This window comes from Lampetra planeri, chromosome 47 (assembly GCF_965212315.1).
Source record: "Lampetra planeri chromosome 47, kcLamPlan1.2.h2, whole genome shotgun sequence".
Taxonomy (NCBI): Eukaryota; Metazoa; Chordata; class Hyperoartia; order Petromyzontiformes; family Petromyzontidae; genus Lampetra; species Lampetra planeri.
Window position 1 is genome coordinate 7,681,967 of NC_136153.1, and position 24,185 is coordinate 7,706,151.

General features: G+C 46.5%; 1 protein-coding gene across 1 annotated transcript in view; it reads left to right on the forward strand.

Annotated features, from left to right (window-relative positions):
- The first annotated feature begins 1,044 nt into the window (after positions 1-1,044).
- LOC144733575 (glutamate receptor ionotropic, kainate 2-like) overlaps positions 1,045-24,185 on the forward strand; it is a 48,667-nt gene continuing 25,526 nt past the window's right edge. The window contains exons 1-3 of the mRNA XM_078615589.1: positions 1,045-1,262; positions 10,499-10,617; positions 19,022-19,239. Of these exons, the coding sequence (XP_078471715.1) occupies positions 1,078-1,262; positions 10,499-10,617; positions 19,022-19,239 (522 nt within the window). The 5' untranslated portion in view covers positions 1,045-1,077. The remainder of the gene's footprint in view (positions 1,263-10,498; positions 10,618-19,021; positions 19,240-24,185) is intronic.

Below are 24,185 nucleotides of genomic sequence, written 5' to 3' on the forward strand. Positions count from 1 at the left end.
CGTTTATGAGAGTTATCGTCTCGGGTTATGGGATGGATTAAGCTTTTGCATAAACGCTTTCAGCCTTTGATGGCAAGTAGTAAAACCCCACTGACACTCATCATAGAATAGAACGATTCCATTAGAAAAAACACACAGAGAAAGATGCATGATAGATTAACAGGGATAACGGTAGGGTTGCCACCTGAACTGCTTGTCCCAGAATTATCCTCTTGTTGTTGTTGTAGCTGCTGCCATTTGAAATGTGTGAGCTTTTCTGGGACAAAGTCTCAATTTTGCAAGTTATGTTCTCATAAAACATATAAAGACAAAGATCTTCCGTTTAGCCCCAACAAGTTCTTGGGGCTGTTAGCAATCACCTTTGATGGCTGGCACGGCACACGGGGGGGTTGGTTTCTAGGCCAGCCGACCCGGCTAGGTGAAGTATGGTGAAGCGACTCCCCCGTACGGAGGCCTGGCCTTTATAGTGCAGCAGTGGGGGTTTATTCAACGCGAACACAATTATCATTATTCTTCTTTTTCTCATTATAAGGCAGTGAAACAACGAATGCAAATCAGGCGAGCGTGCCAGTCCGGATAAGTAAATGGTTAACAATTACTGTGCAGGTGTCAGCGGTCGGGTTGTAACAACCCCTGTCGTCGTTCACTGCGATGTCCGACGTTTTGCCCCGAGTGCCGGGGTGAGGGGGATTCGAAGTGCGGCAAACCCGCTAACAGTGCAGCGTGAAAAGCGCGCTGAAGGGATGTGCGTCGCGCAAGCAACAGCCGCGAACGCCGACGCGGTCACGAGATCTCGGACTAATCACAAACTACTGTCGTTGTTGTTGTTGTGGTCGTCGTCGTTGTTGTTGTGGCTGTGTGCGTCTCGGTAGAAAATGTTGATGCGTCGTCAGGCCTTTGCAATGCTCAGCCCTCCTTGCACGGCCATTTTAACCCTCGTCTCACGCCGCTGCGGATCGTTCTAATTCGCCTTCTATCGGTTATTTATTGTTATTATGTGTGTGTGTGTTTTTCCCCTCCCTCCTCCTCCTCCTCCAGAAAGCTGACCTGGCTGTTGCACCCCTCACCATTAACTACATGCGGGAGAAGGCCATCGATTTCTCCAAGCCATTTATGACGCTGGGAATCAGCATTTTGTACCGCAAGCCCAACGGAACCAACCCAGGAATATTTTCCTTTCTCAATCCCCTCTCACCCGACATCTGGATGTATATTCTGTTGGCTTACTTGGGCGTCAGTTGTGTGCTGTTTGTCATTGCAAGGTAATTCTATTCAAACAATTTAAAAGTGTTTCTTCTTTCTTCTGCATGCACACTATTTTAAGTTGTCGGCAGACTCAACGTTTATTCATTTTGACACACACATATTTAGAGGTCACCAAGTGTGCGCTCAAAGTCATCAGATCTCAGAAGCTAAGCACGGTTTGAACCTGGATAGTGCATGGATGGGCGATCACCATGGATACATAGGCGGCTGTGTAGCTAAGTGGTGGGCAGTATCAGGGCAGTGCAGCACAATCCATCGTTGTACTATACTTCTATGCTCCCACGTCTATGATTTTCTCTGCTTTCTCCAATCCCGCACTGACCAGCGCGGTCAAATGTGGTCAAATAATCCCAACCATCCGCACGACATGGGGAGGCCTTCATCCAGCAGTGGATTGGAAAAAAGGGACTGTACATAAATAAAGGTATTTTCCAACTTGGTTCGGTAAATAATGAACACAACTGCAGTAAAAGTTTATCTGTACGGCTTTAGGTAGAGTCGTTTCTGATGAAAACTCACTAAACCTTGAAACTAGGCTATTTGAACATCTGTCAGAACATCAATCAGTATTTATTGCGGCAGATGATGAGCACCCATTGATATCCATTATATTTTATGTAATTGACATCTGGATGATGCCAGTTATTTGAGGTCAAATGTTATCGCTGTTATTATTTATTTCTGAGTAATTTTGAAATGCAGGCTTTGGACTATGGCTCACATTAAGCAATAGATGCTCACACATCGATCTTGCATTCAAGATGCGGTTCAAGCTTGCACAGCTGTAGAATAACATTAGGTGGTACATATATGTTTTAATTAAATGTATATATATTTTTTTTATTAAATGTCACCGATAGTTCAGAATAATAAGAGTGGCAGCCAAGGAATGGAACGCATCCGATAGGACGCCCAACTCGGAGATGGAGCAATGAAATCAGTACAATGCTCTCTCCTCCACTTCGTTGAGCTATCATGTGTTGCCATGTCGCTTCTGAAGAAGAGCCATAGAGCTCAGCCGGCCTTACCTGGTAAAGTAAAAAATAGCCTAAATGGTTTGAGTATTTTAACGTGCAGATGATAGGTGGATTAGATCATCACACAATCGTGAGCGGTGGCCGCAGCTTGAGGTTTTCATCCAACAGTGAATTGACCATGGCTGATGATGATACTAATGATGATGACGAGAGAAAATGCACTATATATAGTGTGCCATGAACACCTTTCAGGCGACAGTACAGACAGCTTTGAAAGCCTATTAGTCGTTTTTTGAGCTTCCAACGCACAGGCATTTCATTTTAAAACCACGATGCAGCTTCAGAGCAATTGAACAGAGCCCTGTGATTCTCAAGGGGTTTAAGAAAACTGCATGTCTATTTATCAATCAACGGGGATGTAACGATTCACCTTACTGAGCAATGCGTTGTCAGTGTTCAGAATAATGATTTGCTCTGCTCTTCTTTTGTCAATGTCACGTGGGGGGGTGTAGAATGTGCAGCGGTAGGAATCTATGAACTCTATACTGGTGCAATGCTTTATATATATATATATATTTCATGGATTGGAAATAGAATCATGCGAATTATTGGTGGTGGCAGTGGTGCAGTTGCTTGCACCCCTGCGCTATGAATCTGGCCGGAGTTCTTTTACTGACCACGGCTAACATCGGTCCCCGCTTCATCAGTCCACACTGACCAGTGTGGTGAAGTGTGGTATTAATATAACCCTTGTAACTGACGTTGCATGCAGGTGCCTTCATCTGGCAGCAGATTGACCATGGCTGCTGCTGATGATGATAATTGTCATCATATGCATATGTAAATCACCAGTCACTTGAAGAGAGCTCAGAAGTAGCTCTGTAATATCCACTTCCATTGGCCATTCTCCAAGACGAAGGGTTGCATTGCCCTGCTAGAGATACATAAATCGGGATCAATTGGGGGGGACGGGGTCATTTAATATTTTTTTACAAATAAAAAAAGCACTTTTCACTAGATACATTTTATAAACGTGTTTGCAATAGAGTACTATACTCACGCTAAAACACAGCAATTGCGAGATTAAGAATTTATTTTATACGAGGAGTTGACGAATCGTTACATCCCCTATCAGGGGCGTCTTCACCATTGGCCAGGCACTCAAGTCTGCAAAATCGAGGTTTCATTTTGGTCCCTAAAGCAACATTTGAGACACGAAAGTTGGTTCCGTGCGCTCGTTGGGGTCTCAGCCAGAATGGGCTGTGCGTTGAGCTATGTCCTGTGCGGTCACACGTGTTTATGTTCACTGGAGTAGAGTTGAGCCAGAACAACATTACACCATTAGGCTTTTTTTTTGCCTCGATGCCATAATGACAGGACATTGTGTAGAGCGAAGCCCCCTTCGAAAATTGTAACCGAGAGCAACTTCAGAACATTTTAACCTTGATCCTCATGTGCCATCATCATAATGATTATTCACAAGGTGACATCTGTTGGGTCAAGTCCTACCGGCGCGGAGAAATTGTACTTATTTAATGTAGTTAAAACTATCATAAAATTGCCCTTATTTAATGTAGTTAAAACTATCATAAAAGTGCTGAAATATCAACTAAAATGCTGCACCGAGTGGGTAATGTGGTTTTTATATAGAAATTTGAATATTCATTCCAATCACTTTTGGAAGTTTCTTGTGGATGACAGATTTTTTATACATTGCAGGACATTATGATTCCGCATAATGTGCCACTATATTTGCTAAATCATTACTCGGCATATTGTGTCGCTATATTTGCTATTGCTAAAACAAATTAGATGAGGTCTACAGGCAAGTAAAAATCACGTTAAACTGCAAGGCATTCTCATAGGGTCTGAAATGCAGATTTTTGTCTTCTCAATTATCCGCTGTGATTTAATGCCAATTTCATACGTAATTTAAATTACCTTTCAAGGTATCTCAATTTATTAAAATAATGTAAAATGCCGTTTTAAGTATTTAAACTTTTAACTCCTTAAAACATTGCCATGTAAATTAATCAGTGGTGAATGTAAGTGACTTTTCATAATCTGGTTAATTACATTTTTACGAGATAACTTAAAATTGTTGGGACACCTTGACAAGAGCTGTAGTTACATTGAAACGTTTTCATATTCTCCTTAAAATAAGTGCAAGGCTTTTTCTGAATCGCACATCGAACAGCCTAGCGTGTAGAATTTAGTCACTTTGTGTGCAGTCATTTCACTCATCAGAGACCTACCCAGTAACCATGGAACGTTGGGCCAACATTGGTGCATGTTTGACTGGGTAACGCTCCTTTAAATTACTCTTGTAGGCATCAGTCTCAAATGTAATTCAGCTTTGTAACCAACCATAGGAACGTGGAATTTCCAAAACCAGAAATGCAGTCATGGAGGTGATCGCTGCCCACCTCTCATTTCAACAGGGATACGATTTGACTCGCCCCCCCCCCCCCCCACACTTTATTTTATCATCACTATTTATCATAACGCCACCTCTGTAATTTCCTTGCACCTACAGCAATTTGCATTTAACAGCACTCAATAATGCAATTCCATTCATTCAAGACACCCTCTGCAAAAAAAACAACCAGCAGTCTTCCAGCATGGCTTAGCCCTGCATGCCCTACTGAAGTCACGTGCCCAAAGCATTGTGCCTGCGGTGTTTGTAGGCTGTGCCCCATCCCGGGGCCTGCACGGCTTTGTTTTACGGTTTAGCAGCCAGTGGCGGCTTGTCATTAGGGGCAAATGGGGGCCGGTTCCCCACTAGTGAAATAAATAAATAAAAGTTTAACTCTTAATTAATAGCACAAGGTAACACAATACAAAAAAAAAGTGTTTACACAGTGTAATAATATATAACAGGCGATGTTTTTGGTCTATGGTCATTCTTCAAAGCAGAGATATCAAACAAACGGTCATTGGCCAACACTTCACCTGTTGCAGATTTCATTTTGACAAATGAGTTGAATTTTGGTGACATGTGCTTGTGCAGCACCGGTCAACACGGTTTCCATTTTAGTGTCCGTTATAAAGATTATGAACTGTATACCATTCCTCCCATTCTTAGCCACCCCCTTTCCCCACCCAAACCTCCCCCATGGCCCCACACACCAACGGACTTCCATTGCCCCATACATATTTTTCACTCACTAGCCGCCACTGGTTAGTATGAGGAAACCAGCGTCGAATTAGAAGTCCGCTCGACCCTGAAACTTTCAGCAGTGATGTGTTGATGACGACTTTTCTCAGTACGTGTTGTTTTGAGGTTGGGAGTGATTGCGGTTTTTGCTGGCATGGCTAAACCTTAGGGAGCTCAGCATCCAGTCACATGTTTACGTCCACCGGTCGGTTTTAAATGTTCCCACCACTATCGCCGTAGCCTTGCCAATACTGCAGAGCAAATCTACACGTTTACCTGCGTACTGTCCAAGTTGCGAGATTAGCTCACCGTCCATATTATTATTACTTCTTAATTTGCTGAAACGACGTAGCAGCATGGACACCTAGGGTAGACTATCGCCGTCCGTGAAACAGAATACCTTCACGGTAGCCTCGTGCTATAAAAATGCGGCAAAAAGCTAAATTTGCGAAATTATAAATTTTGATTCATGCTGGCAGATTAAAGCATTGAAAGTCTCCTGCCATTCTGATCATATGTGCTGACGCTGTAATTAGCGCTGCGGCTCTAAAGCACTGATTGCCACCCTTGTCGCAGAAAGCTTGGAATCAGAATTTTTTAAACATTCTGCCTCTACATATGCTGCCACACCGCAGACGTGTCTGCTGTACAGCAATACTTTGGCCTGCATGGCTGTGAGCTCACCAAATTGATTTCATAATTATTTAAAATGTGAGATCGCGTACAGCAGCATAAATGGATGTCGTGGATTGAAGCTGATGACTTCCAATATTATTACAGTTGTGAATCATTCACAGTCATTAGAAGGTTTGTAAGTTAAACACACCTGATGAGGAGATGCCTCGGGCACTCAAATCTGTGGCTCAATACGATGAGAACCACTTTTTGGGAGCTCCACATTGACCATCCAATGAGGTGACTCACCCCTGCCATGTGGTCACCTGCCTGCTATTGACTGTCCCCATCTGCGTGTAGCGTGTGACGCATAGCCAGGGAAGCATCTCGCCTGATGCCCGGCCGGCCGGCTCACGACACACAGTCACCCGCCAAGGTTTGCTCCGCAGGATTGGCCTTTAAGCTCGAGTGGGTTCCATGCTGGTGGCGGACTGGAGGCTGAGTTCCCCCCCCCGGTGAGAGAGTTTTGGCGGAGAATCCGTGCAGCCATGCCAGATCCAAAAACCGCGAATAGCTGTTGGTCTTGTAACGACAACTGCATGCAAACTGTGGCCCAAGTTGGAACAGAACATACGTCCAATTTTTTTTTCTTTCAAGTTCAAAATCACAGTGCGTCATGAATGTTTGATTATTATCATCGTTAATGTTTTTTTTGAACCCTGCGAGAATTCGGTAAGTGACATGTTTAATTTCATTTGTTTGTGACACGGCATTGTGCTTTTGTTTTATTATGTTTTGTTTGTGTATACGTGCTGTTTTTTTTTGCACAGCCATCCTAGATACTGTGGCATTCAGCCATCGAATTTTGATTTTGGTCGCTGATAATATGAATTGTGTTTGTGGGAGAAAGAAAATAATAATCAAAAAATGTAATTGTACTGGTAATACTGAGCAAACTCATTTACAAAACTTAAATGCACAAGGGATGGGAATGGCGGCGCAATGGTCCGTGTACTGCGCCATGAACCTCACGTCCCGAATTCGATTCCCTTTCACCAACCCACGCTGACCAGCGTGGTGAGATATGGTCGAAACGACCCCCCTCCCCCCGCGATAAACGTGGCGTGACGTGGCCTTCATCCAGCAGTAAATTGACACCACGCTGGCAATTATTGTTCGCACATAAGATGGTCACTTAAATTTTCCAGCTCAACTTCATGAACATAATCATTAACACATCAACACACGTTTGCACACGGGCGAGTGCATTTGTGACTGTGCAGGCTGGCAGGGATGTGCATGCATAACATCACGGCACGTCCGTGCATAAATATCGAGTGCCTTCAGTGTTAATGCAATATACGCGTGACGACATCCATGGGCGAGTGTGCACATGAATGCGTGCACGTGTGCGTGCGTGCGCGTGCCATTGTGCGTGTGCGTGCGTGGGAAGCGGACGCACGGCGATTTGTGCGCTGCACTAAGAAGCCGGTGACCCGAGTTCCATTCCAGCTCGCTGGCAACACCAGTGACGATTATCTGAACCAGTCTTGGGCTTCTGCTGGTTCGACTTGGCCTCAAATGGGTACCTGGTGTGATGTGTAAATATCGTAACGAGAGAGAGACAAAGGCGGCCGGGTGTGGTACTAGCCACCCATCTCGTGTGCCCTGCCAGCCTTAATTGGTGCTTGCTGACAACACCTGCCCCAACAGCCTGTTAGAGGCTATATAGTGCATCTTTGTCTTCGCTGTGTGGCATTGTAGTGGGCAGTGCACTGCACAATACAAACCGGGCTGCCCAAGTTCGATTCCCGCTCGTTGCCAACATCAGTGATGATTAAACCCCAGATCAAATCAGCCTTTAAATGAGCACATGGTGTGGTGTGTAAAACATCGGCACTGGGAGAGACAAAGGCGGCCGGGCGTGGTACTTGGCAAGAACCAACCCACTCAGCCCGAGCCAAATTTGCTTGGTACAACTGGAATATCCTGGAATCGTTGTGTGCATGCGTGCATGTCTGCATGCATGCATGCATCCTATGGGCTGTTGAACATTTCCCTTCACATCTCTGTTAACTGTAGGTGTCCTGCATGTGGCCTTGGGCGGCAATGGATCAGCCACCGAAGCGTGCATTTTTTTGTCCGTGCGTGTGTTCGTCGATGCGTGCGTGCCTCATCGAGTGAGCTTGCGTGTGTGTGCGTCTGTGCGTACGTGAGCGGTCCGTGTAGCGGTGAGCGCGCTGCGCTACAAACCCGGCGACCCATCTTCGAATCTCGATCACGACCAATAACAGTGGCGAATATTTGATCCGGTCCTGGGCCTCGCCTAGGTCGACTCAGCCTGAAATGAGTACCTGATGCGGTTTGTAAGCATCATCGCTACTAGGGAGACAAAGGTGGTCCGGCCTTAATAGGTGTTCACTAACACCACTTGCCCCAACAGTCTGTTGCGGCTATACGGGCGATCTTTGTCTTTGTTGTGTGGCCCTCTCAGCGAGCCCTCTCTGCTCCATCTCATTCTGATTTGTCATTTTATTTTATTATTTTCTCTTCGGTTGTGTGCTCAATCCTAGCTTGACTCTAGTCTTTTATGAAACTACCTTTTTTTTCTCGGCCTACTAATGTGTCATGATCCAGATGCCTTTATTGTGCAACCCCCCAAAAAGCTCTCCCTATTTAAATCGCTAATGGCAATTTTTTTTTGCTGTTGGCGCCTAAAAATACCTATATTTGACAAATTTATTCATGGACAAGATCGTAAATGCACACACAAAACACCGTGTCTTTCTTTAGCAATCAAAAAATAACATTCACATTTAGAATTGGGCATGCACGACGGTGTGAAATAACAGGAATGGTAGAGAAGGTGATGTTATGTTAATGCCACAATGTAAACGGCCATTACCAAACTGTCAAAATAATTTGGTGCAATTTTGGAGAGAGGTGAAAAAAAATATTCCGTGCTCTTAAAAAAGTGTTGGGAAGGGACCTCAAAAGTTAAACAAAAATAATGATCACATTTGTGTTAATAACAAAACATTACCCTTATGAATAAAAAAGGGTGAATGTTATGGTTTTATTTTCTCAAGAATGTTTACAGTTATTTGCATGACATTATTTTCATTATTTATATATATATAGTCAGGTGTTTTATTTCCCAATAATCTGCACAAAAAAACTAATTGCTGAGACAGTGCACATGGTTTCATATTTGCAAATTCTGAAATTAATTACTTTGATAGGAACACAGGGATATTTACAAGGTGTCACTTGTAGGAGGCATCTCATCGTTATTCTTTTGCAAACGCAAATTATTTCTGTGGGCACTCCAGTTTCCCCCCGCACAAAGTAACACGTGGAAATAAACATACCGATTAATATAATTGTTCAAACATTTAAAGCAGGACCCTCCTGGTAAATAGAGAACAATGTTATTGCCTACGCGTGTTAATGCGTCCATCGCAGTTAGTCAATCAGCAGGTTCGCGTGCGGTGGGGTAAAGTGTGGGTGCTCTCACGTGTTCCCAAGACCTTCTGGCCAGCGTGGAAGAGTAGGCCAAATACTCTTGAGAGGGGCTCTGGAGTTCGCTTAAGTGGAAGCCCTTCCACCAGCTGTAGCTTAAGCCAAACACATTCCATAACAATGGTCGCAGACACGTACGTGTTACATTTTAGACATTGCAGGGTTTTACCTTTTCGTACTTGTTACTTGACAAAAAATAACTGTTAGGAGCTTGTTTAAATAAAACGACGCCACCACAATGCGTGCACGGCAATACCTCCGGCAACACACACAGAAGAAGAACACGACAATCTCAACTGCAAGTCATTTCAGGGCTACCTGCACGTTGTGCCTCTCTGCCTTTACCATGTAGACTCACCGCCCCCGCATTAAACGACTACAGCCATCCACGAGGTCAACTCGGCCTTCGACGAGTATACGCTGTGTTGATTGTGGTGCTTGTCCTCCCCCCCATCCTTTACACGAGGATTTGCAGGGCTGCACTGTTACCGTTACCTCCGCGTTGATTATTCTCAGTGGGGCTATGATTTCGGCGAGGGTTGAAGTTGATGCTGCTGCTATGCACGTGCGTGCGAGCGCACGGCGAGGAGGCGTGGCGCAGCGGTTAGCGCACCGCGCTTTGAACCCAGCGAGCCGAGTTCGATTCCCTGCTCACGGGCAACATCGGTGGCGGGTATCTGAACCGGTGCTGGGACTCCTCCCCTAGGTCGACTCAACCTTAAATAAGTACCTGGTGTGGTGTGTAAGCATTGCCACCGGGGCCACAAGAGGCGGCCGGGAGTGGTGCTGGCCAACCACCCCCTCGTGTGCGACAGTGCTGGCCTTCATAGGTAGTGCTGCCCGCTAACGGCACTTGCCCCAACAGTCTGTTCGAGGCTACGTGGATGGGGAGATCTTTGTCTTTGTGCGCGTTATGCTTGGGCTGTGTCTGCTTGGCCGCTCACTTGTGCACCTCGCCCAGGTTCAGTCCCTACGAGTGGTACAACCCGCACCCGTGCAACCCGGACTCGGACGTGGTGGAGAATAACTTCACGATGCTCAACAGCTTCTGGTTCGGAGTGGGAGCCCTCATGCAGCAAGGTACGGATGAAGGGACGAGCGAGCGAGCGAGCGAGTGAGCAGCGGGCAAGGCCGTCAACGGTGGCCGTGTCACCTTCGTGTGGACGCTGTCTTGTTCTTTTAACGTGATGGCTGACGTCGACGGAAAGCAACGAATACAATTTCACATTCAGGTGGTGTTCACGTTGATCAATCACATTGGTCAATCGATGTGAACACCACCTGGATGTGATTAATGTTAACACATTGATCAACCGGTGCGACGTTTTATGCCTCTCTCCATTGGTGACAGGTTCCTGAGCCATTTGTCTCTGAGAAAATGACCCGAAATGTGTCCAAGAGTGATATTTCCTATCCTTGAACTTCTGTGCATCATTCTTAATGTCCTTGTGGTCTGGTCATCTATGTATCTAAATGTCTATATATGTACACCTCTGTTATCTACCTGTCCACTGTCTTTCCACAAGTAGAGTTTTATTTTAATGTTTAGCTACATATCTGAACTGCATTATTATCTTCCTGCCTGCGATAACATCACTTCGAATGTACCGAGATGTCGTCAGATCGCGAAAACTAAGCAATGTTGAGCCTGGATAGTTTCTTGCATTGGGTGACCACCGTGCATAACAGGTGCTGTAGGCAGCCGTGATTCTACTCGGTGGGCAGCAGAGGGCAACTGCGGTAACCACGCTTCAGCAGCGAGTAAAGTCCGAACACTTTGTTATTGCTCCCTCTTTGAGTCTGGTCCATCGCGAATGCACGCCGATAACACACGGCAAGCTCTTTGGGAAGGACGGCATTGTAAGTCCGTTGCAAAAGTGGCTCAGAGACTCGAGGATGTGGATCTCGAACATCTTCCGCCGTCGACTGGCTCCTTGACACTGCACTGCCGCTGGACGTATCGAGCCGCACAACAACACAACGGATATTCCCTGGCAGCGCCCTCACATTCATCCCCCTGCTTTGCTTGCAAGATCTCATGAGATGGGGCACATTCAGGGCGATAGATGGTCGCAAGGCAAAATTCATCTTGTCGTCGTCCCATAAGGAACCGTGGGCCCGCGCCCATTGACACCTGCACCGCATCGCGCGGCACTTTCAGATGCGCTTCTGCGGCCGTCTGGAACGCTCTTCCTTACGATATTAGGAAGCCACTGGGCGCTGTGCACTTTTAAATCATCGATATTGCTTTTTGCGTTTAGATTGTTGTCCTTGCCCCGCACCTCCAATTGGCACGGTTGGCAACGTATGGTGTGAAAGAAGTTCAACGTGCTTACGCACGTACATGCACACAGTGAATCCCTTTAAGTCTTCTGAAGCTACCCCATACCCAGTGCACGCAGGAGCACCACTTAGACACATTCACCCTTTAGGCTGCAGGAAATGAGTGCATCGGCGCCGGTAGAAAGCCTCGCTCCAGAATGGCTCGACAATTCAAACACAAGGTGCAAGTCATTTAAAGCACAAGTATTAGCCTTTGGACAGAAATCGAACGAGTAAACAATGTTGGCTGTAATTGCCCTCGCGCACCGTTTCACGAGTCGGACCGGGAGGCCCACTCGATGTTTGCTCGGGTTTTTTTTTTTAACAAACAGTTCCCGGCACTTCTTGTGAACGCGCGGCAAGGGGGGTGGGGGGGGTGAAGGGACAATTGTGTAGAGTGGTGGCAGGGGGGGGGGTTGGTATACCCCCCCCCGGGCTAAATATCAGGTGATTGTACAATTTTGAGACATTTTGTGTCGAGCTGGACTTCTGCTATGCTGACTCCAAGTGGCATATTATAAGATCATGCTTAAAAATAAAACCGCGCCATTGTCAAGGTGGCAGGGAATGACAGGTCTGAAAGTGGCAATTTGGACTCGGGGAAGGGGGGAAATTACGTGCAAGTGAGTATGGGGCGTGTGCGGTATGTGGCTGCAGTGCGGAGCGGTGGCGCAGCGGTTAGCGCACTGCGCTACGGATCCCGAGTTCCAGTCCCGCTCACGGCCAACTATTAATAGCTGCGAATGTTTGAACCGATCTGGGGCCCTCCCCCAGGTCGACTGAGCCATAAATGAGTACCTGGTGTAGTGCGTAAGCATCAGCACTTGGGGAGACAAAGGCAGCCAGCAATAGAGTTGTCCACACCACTGTCTAATGTGTTGTGTCCGCTTCAATCGGTGCTCGCTAACAATACTTGCTTCATCATGTTCATGAAGGAGTGGCGAGGTGTGGTAGCGTCATGCCTCATTTCACCACAATGTGAACCCAACTGTCGATTCCTGGCCACGCACATCATTGTCAAGTGTTGCCAACAGATGTCGTGTACTTCTCCGATGTTCGCTCGGCCATAATTGAGTACCGGTGTGATGCGAGCACCACCGCTGGCGATACTTGTGTTTGATTTGTATGTGGAAGACTGTTGCCGGAGTCTGTGCGTGTGTAGTGCTATATTCCCAGTAACCAAGGTTCGATACCTGGGCATGATGCACAGCCATCGCTCGTGTCGACTGATGAAGAAATCTCACCCAAGGGTCCCTCCGGTCAACTCACGATGACTTCGATATCCGTATCAGAGAGAGAGAGAGATCAAAGGCTGCCGGGAGCCTGCGATGCTCACAATATTACGGTCTGCCATGCAAGTGTCAGCATTGTGGACCTTCACAGGTTTTCGATAGGCACGGTTTGCTCCGACCCGTCTAATCAATATCATCCAGAGCTGTCGCAATCGATTGCTCGTTCGAAGGTTCTCTTTAAAAAAAAAATGTTGACGTCGGCCGGCAACACCGCGTGGCATCGTCCGGTTGCACCGGTGTTGGGAAACGGAGGCCCCACGCTGCGTCCGCTGGCTCATGGCACGCGGTGGTGGTTTGCATGGCTCGCCCATCGTGCCCGCACACTCGTGGCAACACAACGTATGCACGTACGTACGCGTGTTGAACTTCTTTCGCACCGTACGTAGCCAACCTGTGCTAATCGGAGGTGCGGTGCAGGGTGGTGCGGGAAAGACAAATTGAACACAAAAAGCAGTTCTGAAGAAATGGGTTTTCAATCGAGGTTTAGATGAGGACCTCCTTATTTAGTGCAGGTCACGGGGGTTATTTAAGCTTACATCATCATGCTACAAATCCGGTGATCCTAGTTCAATTCCCCAGCCATAGCTAACATGAGTGGCGAATATCTGTACGAGTCTTGAGCCTCCCCAAGGTCGACTCAGTCTTGAATAAGTAGCCGCTGTGCTTGTGTAAAGTTCAGCAAAGTTCACTGACCCCGGAACGACTCGCCCATCGCGCTCGCACACTCGTGGCGAAACAACGTATGCACGCACGTACAGTATATACGTACGCGTGTTGAACTTCTTTCGCACCGTACATAGCCAACCTGCGCCAATCGGAGGTTTGCGGGAATAAACAACAACACAACAAGCAGTCGCTGAAGAAATTAGTTTTCAATCTATTGGATAAAAACACGCGGGTTCGAGTTGCCGTCTGGGTCCCGTGCCTCCGATTATCACGGTTGGCTATGTCGGGTGCGAACGAAGCTCCGCACACACGTGTACACAGGCGCTCTTGAAGATGTGCGTCGTTTGCCAAAAGTGTCACGCCTGCAGGTGCATTCGCGGACGTATTTAGCGAGCGGCTTGCCCCGGGTTTCCTTCCGTAACGACTCGTGGTATAAACCCATTCGTCGAACGTGGCTTTGGGGGCACCCCTCGAAGGTGTTGGGCTAATGATTTGTACTGAGTCAGCAGCCCTGAGATTGTTGCTCTCAAGCCAGAGGGAGAGAGACCCCCGCCGCCAACCTTTGAGGCTTGCGTTGTAAACCGTAAATAATCACCACTGGGTGCGCAATTAATGTAACAACAACAACGACAACAGAAATAAATAAACGCACTCATAATTTGCATTTAAAGTTTGATCGATCTCTGCTCGGTGTGGCGCGGTGACGCGTCCGCAGCATGCTGCAGAGGTTCGCGGTTCGAGTCAAGCAGCCGCCCTGATTAATGCTGGCCGACAGTGCGCGTGATTCACACTGGATGTTAACGATCGCGCGATGTCGTTCCAAAATAGGCCACGTGTGTGCCAGTTGCCACGGGCCGAATTTTTTTTGCTCGTTTGCATTTTTTCGTTACTTGCTTATTACTTATTTCGGTAAAACCACATAGGTACCTCACTCTTTGTTGTAGCCTTTTCTCCCACCCTCCCCTCCCTTTCTCCCACATTTTTGGGTGCGTTTTTGCTGCTGTTGGTTTAAAATCTCGATCTTAATTGCACATGGACCATGACGTTTTTCATATAATTCATTTCCACTGGTCTTTTTTTCGTAATAGTTTGCGTGTGTCTCATGTACGCCCGTTAAACACCTCGTTCGTTAGTTGTGCAATACTCCTCAAGGGCTCCGTTACTTGTTCTCCGCATCATTGAAGTTTTTTAAAATCTTTGTTTCGTTGTTCCCGCCGCTGTGCGAACGCACCACGGATCTCTCCCGTGTAATATAGCCGGGCAAATTGCCGAAGAAAAGCATTCCGCGTTAACAATTCACCTTCAGCATAGCAACATTGTTTCCCCCACTAGGCAGACCTACATAGCCTTCTGTGGTAAAAGCTCCCTCTACAATTGCCTCGCGCTAAATAATCCACGCAAACAACGGAATGTGCGCGGCACCGTTTTATTACACTGTGTAACAACAAAATATTTTTTTTGTTCCTGGATAGTAAGTGTTATTTTCAAATTGCTTATGCCTCAAAAGTGCAGAAAATGTCTATTATTTCCCACAAACTTTGTTCTTGTGACCAAGACACAAACGCAAAGTTAATAATCCACTCCATTAATAACACTGTGTAACAAATTTATTTATTATTTGTTCCTGGATAGTAAGTGTTATTTTCAAATTGCTTATGCCTCAAAAGTGCAGAAAATATCTATTATTCCCCACAAACTTTGCTTTTGTGACCAGGACACAAACGCAAAGTTAATAATCCACTCGAATAATAACACCGTGTAACAAATTTGTTTATTATTTGTTTCTGGGTAGTAAGTGTTATTTCCTAATTGCCTATACCTCAAAAGTGCAGAAAATGGCTATTATTCTCCACAAACTTTGGTTTTGTGACCAGAACATTGATATTTTTAAATGTACCTATTTTCAATGAGAAAACATGTGCATTTGTGTCGTTCCTTCACATGAAGTCCTGGTCACAAAAGCAAAGTTTGTGGGGAATAATAGCCATTTTCTATACTTTTTAAGCATAAGCAATTACGAAATAACACTTCTTACCCAGGAACAAAAATCGTGTTACATAGCGATGTATCACGACTCAGGGAGAACGCAGCGCGGGGTCAGATCAGTGGAAATTTCCCCGCCCGAACGTCTGAAGAAAGGATGATGCTGTAACAGAGGTAAAGTGAGACCCCACATTTTGGGCGACATTCAGCTCCGGCTTTCCAAGTCCCTGCGCATTACTGCGGAGGCAGACGTGAGGTACAAACGATCGCAAGTGGCGTCCTCGATCATCGAATTCACTGTGCGCGCAAAGCGGGTGCCGCGGTGGCGAGATGTTAACTACCTCGCCTGGTATGCAGGAGGTCGTAGGTTTCATCCCGACCCTGACGATGTCTGTATATTTGGAGTTTGCGTGTTCTCCCCGTGGCTGCGTGGATTTTTCTCCGATTCCTCCAGTATTTTTCCCACCAAATTTTAGACACACCCTTTATACTATTTGGCTGCTATCAATTTTGCACATTGATAAGCTACGTCGTTGAGCTGTCATTTGTGGCCAAGTCGCTTCTGAAAAAGCGCTATATAAGCTTAGTGAGCCAACCAGTATATATACAAGGACTGTTTTCTTGGAATTTCTCTTACTTGAAACAGCAATCGCGCTGCGACTGTTCCACCTGAAGACGGAAGCTTGTGTTTTCTCCGAAACGTCGTGATTTTTATTTTATTTTTATTTTACTTTTATTAATTTTAATTTTTTTTACCTACGTGACTTTACCGAAAAAAACCTAAGAATATGAATCCTTGCAGTCACGAAAATTTCAAATCTAGAAAAAAATACATTAGTTCGTTTACCACCATGCATGCCAAATTATGGGTAACAACACTATTCTCACCCACGAAGTTCCACCTCTCCCTTTCCTGCCTCGCAACATTCCCCGCGCACTCAACTAGACGCGCGAGGTTTTTTTCCCATCGCAACCCGCCGGCGGAAATCGCGAGCGATTCGATCGCTGCAGCTCAGGCTGATAATCTATCGGCTGCCAGGTTAACCCTTTCGCGACCCCGACCCTAGCCCCTCGTCATCTCCGACCTAGCCTTGTTATTCTATTTTCGTTACTCGTGCCGGGCTTGAACCTGGGTCAGTGTGTGGGGGGGGGATCAGCAGTTCGCTTCATCTCAGCGCCAGTGCCTCGAGTGGCACCCCCCGCCCCATCCCCTCCACCAGCCCGAGCTCTGCCGCAAGTCCCCTGTGGCCAGCGTAACTGGTAATCACAATTCTGCATGTGCCTCCAGGCAGTGAAACCAGGTTTTATTACGATGATGATGATGGATTATGATGAATTGCCTCGCAACCGCTGGGAAGGTAGTGTGAGTTGCTGTTGGTGAATTATTGCACGTGTAAGGCATTTTGCCTAATTGAGTGGTATGGACGCCTTTGCAGGATCATGTATGTTTGTTTAAGAGCGGAAGGCTACGGTAATATTTTTGTTCCATTCCGTAATTACATTTTTAAATTACGGTACCATATTTACAAAAAAAACCGTAAGTTCCTTAATGCCAATAATCCCCGGAATGCTTTAGGCAAAAGCAAAATTAATAAATATGATGATAATTAACTCGTGTTTATTTTTACTTTGGTTATGTAATTAATTGTACAAGACATTTTTCTATTGCGCAGTTCAAAGCACATGTTATACTAAAATAATGTTTCATGCATTACATAAATTGATGCTTGACAAAGGTTTGCAATAATTGAAAATTCATTATAAAGCAACCCTGTTATGGCATGATATTTGTAATTTGTTCGATTTTTTTAATATTAAAAGTTCGTTAATCTTCTTAATCAACGTACATTTTTAATTCTTGAAAGTTATTTGTTTACGTGACAAACCTCACTCATTGGCTGTGTCGGGTGGCAGCGGGTTTCACGACACATTTATATTCACGCCCTCGAACCCAAAAAACCTCGCGTGGATTTTTTTTTATTGTGTACAATTGTTTACAACAGCCATATCAGACATTTGTACATCAAAACGGTATTAGCCATGAGTTGACTGCAGCTCAAAGACTCTGTCCCTCAAGGCGTGTGGTGACGTTAGGAGATGTCCACGAGTGTGCGCGGCATTTGGAGGCCTGGAGACCAGAATCGGTGATTTCGCTGTCGTTGTGTTCAGGGAGGCAGCCCCCATATCCGGACAGCAGAGTGAAGGTCCATGGAGTATGTTCTGGCAACTGTGGAGAGCAAGGGCGCAATTTGATGATAACTTCATTTGTGATATATTTTAGATGTTTTGTTGCGTGTATAAAAATACAAACATTGCAACAAATATAATACCCTGTTAATTTAACGAGCGTTATTTATTATTATTTAAGCTCTCTCTCTCCCATGGTTTTACACTTATATGTAATCATCAGTGAGGTGAATCATGATGATGATGATGACGCAAATGATATTCGTTATTTTCTAGGTGGATTTTTAAAGATGAGCAACATTTATATTTATGATAAAACATATGATAATTCAAATATGTATATTTGCTGATTATGATTAGTTTGACTTATTTACGTGTATTTATTGATGATGAAGACTGTGATGATTGTCGTTTGGGTGTTGACGATAACGATATTTGGTGTTTATGATGATTGAGTTTAGTCATTTGTGATATTTATATATATTTTTTGTGATTTAAATGACGATAACAAATGATGGTGGTGATGACTTTATATTGATGATGATAACCATCCACACTCTAAGCTCATCCCCACAAAATCTCCAATGCCAACATCGTCCAGAATTCACTGAAAACGTGTTTGATGATGCACGTATGTTGAACTTCTTTCGCACCGTACGTCACAAACCATGCTAATCGGAGGTGCGGGGGAATGATGATGATGAGGATTTTTTCCAGATTTATTTGCACAAGTTTGTCAACTTTCGATTTAAAGCTTTCGTGACTGCAGGGATTCATCTTCTTGGTTCTTTCGGTAAAGTCACGTAGAAGGGAAGTAATAAAATAATAAAAATAAAACACAATAAAATAACAAATTTTTATGTTTTATTTTTAAAATAATAAAAATAAAACATAATAAAATACAATTTTATTATGTTTTATTTTTATTATTTATTACTTCCCTTCTACGTGACTTTACCGAAAGAACCAAGAAGAAGTTTGTCAACCTTCTTGACTGACGATGCTCATACTGACTAAGACGATCCACACCCCAGGTTCGGAGTTGATGCCCAAGGCCCTGTCGACGCGCATCGTGGGCGGCATCTGGTGGTTCTTCACCCTCATCATCATCTCGTCCTACACGGCCAACCTGGCCGCCTTCCTCACCGTCGAGCGCATGGAGTCGCCCATCAGCTCCGCCGACGACCTCGCCAAGCAGACGCGCATCGAGTACGGGGCCGTGCGTGACGGATCCACCATGACCTTCTTCAAGGTGCGCGCGTGCGTTGTGCGGCATTGTGCGTGCGTTGTGCGTGCATTGTGCGTGCATTGTGCGTGTGTTGTGCGTGCATTGTGCGTGCATTGTGCGTGCGTTGTGCGTGCATTGTGCGTGCATTGTGCATGTGTTGTGCGTGCATTGTGCGTGTATTGTGCGTGCGTTGTGTGGCATTGTGCGTGCATTGTGCGTCATTGTGCAGCATTGTGCGTACATTGTGCGTGCGTTGTGCGTGCGTTGTGCGTGCATTGTGCGGCATTGTGCGTGCGTTGTGCGTGCATTGTGCGGCAATGTGCAGCATTGTGCGTGCATTGTGCGTGCGTTGTGCGTGCGTTGTGCGTGCATTGTGCGGCATTGTGCGTGCGTTGTGCGTGCATTGTGCGGCATTGTGCAGCATTGTGCGTGCATTGTGCGTGCATTGTGCGTGCATTGTGTGGCATTGTGCGTGCATTGTGCGTGCGTTGTGCAGCATTGTGCGTGCGTTGTGCGTGCATTGTGCGTGCGTTGTGCGTGCATTGTGCGTGCATTGTGCGTGCGTTGTGTGGCATTGTGCGTGCATTGTGCAGCATTGTGCAGCATTGTGCGTGCGTTGTGCGGCATTGTGCGTGCATTGTGCAGCATTGTGCAGCATTGTGCGTGCATTGTGTGGCATTGTGTGGCATTGTGCGTGCATTGTGCAGCATTGTGCGTGCATTGTGCGGCATTGTGCGTGCATTGTGCGTGCATTGTGCAGCATTGTGCAGCATTGTGCGTGCGTTGTGCGGCATTGTGCGGCATTGTGCGTGCATTGTGCGTGCATTGTGCGGCATTGTGCGGCATTGTGCAGCATTGTGCAGCAATGTGCAGCATTGTGTGTGCGTTGTGCGGCATTGTGCGTGCATTGTGCGTGCATTGTGCAGCATTGTGCAGCATTGTGCGTGCGTTGTGCGTGCGTTGTGCGTGCATTGTGCGGCATTGTGCGTGCGTTGTGCGTGCATTGTGCGTGCGTTGTGCAGCATTGTGCGTGTATTGTGCGTGCGTTGTGCAGCATTGTGCGTGCATTGTGCGTGCATTGTGCGTGCATTGTGCGTGCATTGTGCGTGCATTGTGCGGCATTGTGCGTGCATTGTGCATACGTATTTTGAAATTCTTTCGCACCGCACGTAGCCAACCGTGCTAATCAGAGGTGCGGGGGAAGGACAACAAACTAAACGCAAAAAGCAGTTTTAAAGAAATCAGTTTTCAATCCAGATTTAAAAGTGCGTAGCTCTCAGTAACTTCCTAATATCGGAAGGAGGAGCGTTCCAGACGTCCGCAGAAGCGCATCTGAAGGTGCAGCGCGATGCAGCGACCGTCTTTGTTCGATGGCTATTCTAAAAGCTGCTGCGAGGATGACCGGAGTTTCACGTGATCATTTATGCTGTTTGACGAACGTTGTGCGTGCTTAGCGACCTTCTTGAAAGTGTGTGACCAGAGCTTTTCTCTTGTGGCACAGGTGAAGTTGATGGTCACGACAATGAGCAGAGCATCGGGTGAACAATAGACAGAAGGGGGGGGGGGGGGTAAAGCGGTGCACCGACCAGCCACTCTGGCGTGGCCTGCTCCATTGGGTGGAGAAGTAACAACCCCTTAACCCCGCCGTGAGATAATTGTATTTGAGCCCACAGCAATTTAGCCAAGATGTTAGCTTCCTCGCCTGGTATACAGGAGGTTGTGGGTTCGATTCCAACCCTGACGCCTGCTGTATGTTTGGAGTTTGCATGTTCTCCCAGTGGTTGCGTGGATTTCCATCCCATTCCTCTGATTTTCCCCTCTGCATTTAGAAACATTTGTTTCGATTATTTTGGTGATATAAATGTCCACATGATAAGCCACTTCGTTGAGCCATCATTTGTGGTAGACAGGTCACTCCTCAAAAAGAGCCATATAGTTCAGTGAGCTTTACCTGATAAAATGAAAAGAAAAATCAGCTTCGTTAAAGTATTTTATGTCCAGCAATACCTCGGTTTACGTCGGGGATGCGTGCCTGAAAGGTGCGACAACGAACATCGAAACGACGTAAATTAAAGAGACTTACAGGGTTCGGTGGATGCGACGGATACTAGAAAGGACGGACGATGCCATCAGCGATGCAAGTGTGGGTCGACGCAGCACAAGTCAGGTCGCCGTGTTAATAATAAAGTGACGACGTATTTGCGAAACGATTTTAACGGGGGAGACGTAAATCGGGGTATTGCTGTACTACGAGTGAAGCTGTGAACAAAATGATTCTACCTACCAGCTCGAACCTAGTTTCCCACATGCTGGCCTGCGCAGAGCACTGACTGGCTCTTATTTAACATGGTTTGACGTGGAATGCACGAATGGTTGGAACGGTTTCATCGAGGTCCACAGTCGGCCATCCCTGATCGCATGGGAGCATATCGACCATGGTCACAAGTAGTACTAATTGCATATCTGCATTTCCCATAAATATGCTAAATTCCTCTTGATATGCAAATTATTTTGTCAAGGCGCCCTTCCCCCTCCATCCCAGCTTAAATAGACGCTCCAAGCCTGGGGTTTGTCATTCAGACGCTGTCTTCTCGACAGACCTAATCTTCACCTGAGGACGGCTGCTTGCGTTGTGGCCGAAACGTCGTGAGAATTATTTTATGATGTTTTCTTTTTATTATTTTATTTTTTCCCTTCTACGTGACTTTACCGAAAGAACCAAGAACACGTGTCAGAGCTGTCCCCGTGTAGATTGTTACGAGCCTAACAATATTTCCAAAACGCCGAAACCCATCTGGGGCCTTTTCAAAAGCGTCCGAATAAACCACAGCCGATAGATTAACGTGCCGCATCCTTCACCCGACGCTGAAAGGGCGCGCGGCGAGAAGGACTGGGATGTGTACGGGGGGCAGGGGGGGGGTGGCGCAGGCACTCGCCAAAATCGCCGAGCCTAAATCGTAAGCCGGGCGAGCGTTGTTATTGGGTGCAATTTTACCCTCGCCGATGTCCCGTCCGTTTCTGTTGAGCCAATTTTTATGATTTTGTTGTTGTTGTTGTTGTTGAAACAAGGCAAGAGAGCTTTGGCAATGTCCCTTTTAAAATGAGCCCTGGGGCTAAAGAGGTAGCCCTCTGCTAATATTTCTGTCAATAAAAGGCGAGCGCATTGTTTTGACCCACGACGGTTGTCCTGTGTTCGTACGGAGCGACAACGTACTCACGACGCAGTCCGTTCTATCCCCCGCCACAACAGAGGCACCCCCCCCTCCCCACCCCCACGACTTCAACAGCGACACTTGACGCTCTCAAGTGGCAGCAAGACAAGTTCGAAGATGATAGACAAAGAGGATGTGGGAGAACGGGACGGGGAAGGGGCGTTGTGTCTGTCAGAGATTTCGCATGACAGAAGAAGGGTCTGGCCAAGAGCGAATCGACAAATGGTGGAGCGAGTTTCAAGCATGCGCCGCCAGTAACCCCGCAATTAACCCTTGGCCTAGGCTTTCACTCACCGATGTCAAGTACATCTGGTGATTGTGTTTCGCAAGCAATAATAATTGTAACGGTAAAAATGCGATGATGCGCGGGCCCGAATCTAGATGCAGGCCAACTCTCGATGCACTATTGAATAGCTGCGTAGTTCAGGGATCCTTCCCGCAGTTGTCGAAATATTAGTATTCGTAATTCTGTTTCTACTACTATTTGTACTTGGCCCAGGTAAGGCCCCCTGAGCTATATAGCTCTTTTTCAGAAGCGACCTGGCCACAAGTGTCATTTTCGCGAAGTGACTTATCACGTAGACACTTATAGCAGCCAAATACTCTAAACGCTTGTTCCTAAATGGGGAGGGAAAAACTGGAGGACCCGGAGAAAAATCCACGCGACCACAGGGAGAACGTGCAAACTCCAAATATACAGCAGGCGTCAGGGTCGGGATTGAACCCACGACGTCCTGTATACCAGGCGAGGTAGTTAACATCTCACCACCGTGGCGCCCAACAATCCCAGCATGAGTACTGAGGTTATATGTGTCGCCACCCATTTTGATATCTACTCGAGAGTACAAGCCTTGAGGACTTCATCGCCCACCGGCCTAGTGAGCAAGGCTTTGCGTGCCGTCATTAACCCGTACCCTGGCCCAATGCTCACCGATGAAACAATTACACCCGTCGTAGTGCAGCCTTCAATTATGAGCTGAACAATATGTCCAATAATCACGTTTCCTGTATCCAATCCTTCTAGCCCGCCCCTTTCCCCGTGTGGGGCACCACTGTTAGAAATGTTATCTCCCTTGCCTGGATTGCAGGTGGTCGTGGGTTCCATCCCGACTCTGACGCCTGGACAATTGAAGTGTGCGTGTTCTCCCCGTGGTGGCCGTGTGGAATTTTCTTCGAGTCCCTCCGGTGTTGCCCCTCCCACTCTCCACATTTAGAATCAACAACGTGCATGTCGATGATTTGGCTGCTGCTATGAACTCCCACGTGTGACGACGATATCAGCCACTTCTGTGAGCTATCACACGTGGCCAGGTCACCTCTGAAAAAAGAGCTCAGAGCTCAGTGGGCTTTATCTGATTAAAAAAAAAAATATATAGTTTTACTTTTAGTTTTATTCACACGCACACATTTGGAACGGTTCCTGCGATGCTGCAATAATCGTAATAATATAAAATATTTACAACCCTTTGTTGGGGTGGAGCGGAGGCGCGGTGGTTAGAGCAATTGCACCCATGAATCTGGCGAGTTTGGTTTCCAACTGCGGCTAATATTGGTGACGAAAAATATCTGAACGGGTTCTGGCACGCCCCCTTCACCAAGCCGTGCTGACGATGACGTGTGGTTCGATGATCCCCGTGACTGATATGTCATGGGAGGCCGTCATCCAGCAGTGGATTGACAAAGCGGCTGGTATAAAATTATTTTTTTGGGTTGGACAACCAGCGTGCGGAAACACATCTTGTAGGCTGCTCTAAGGCT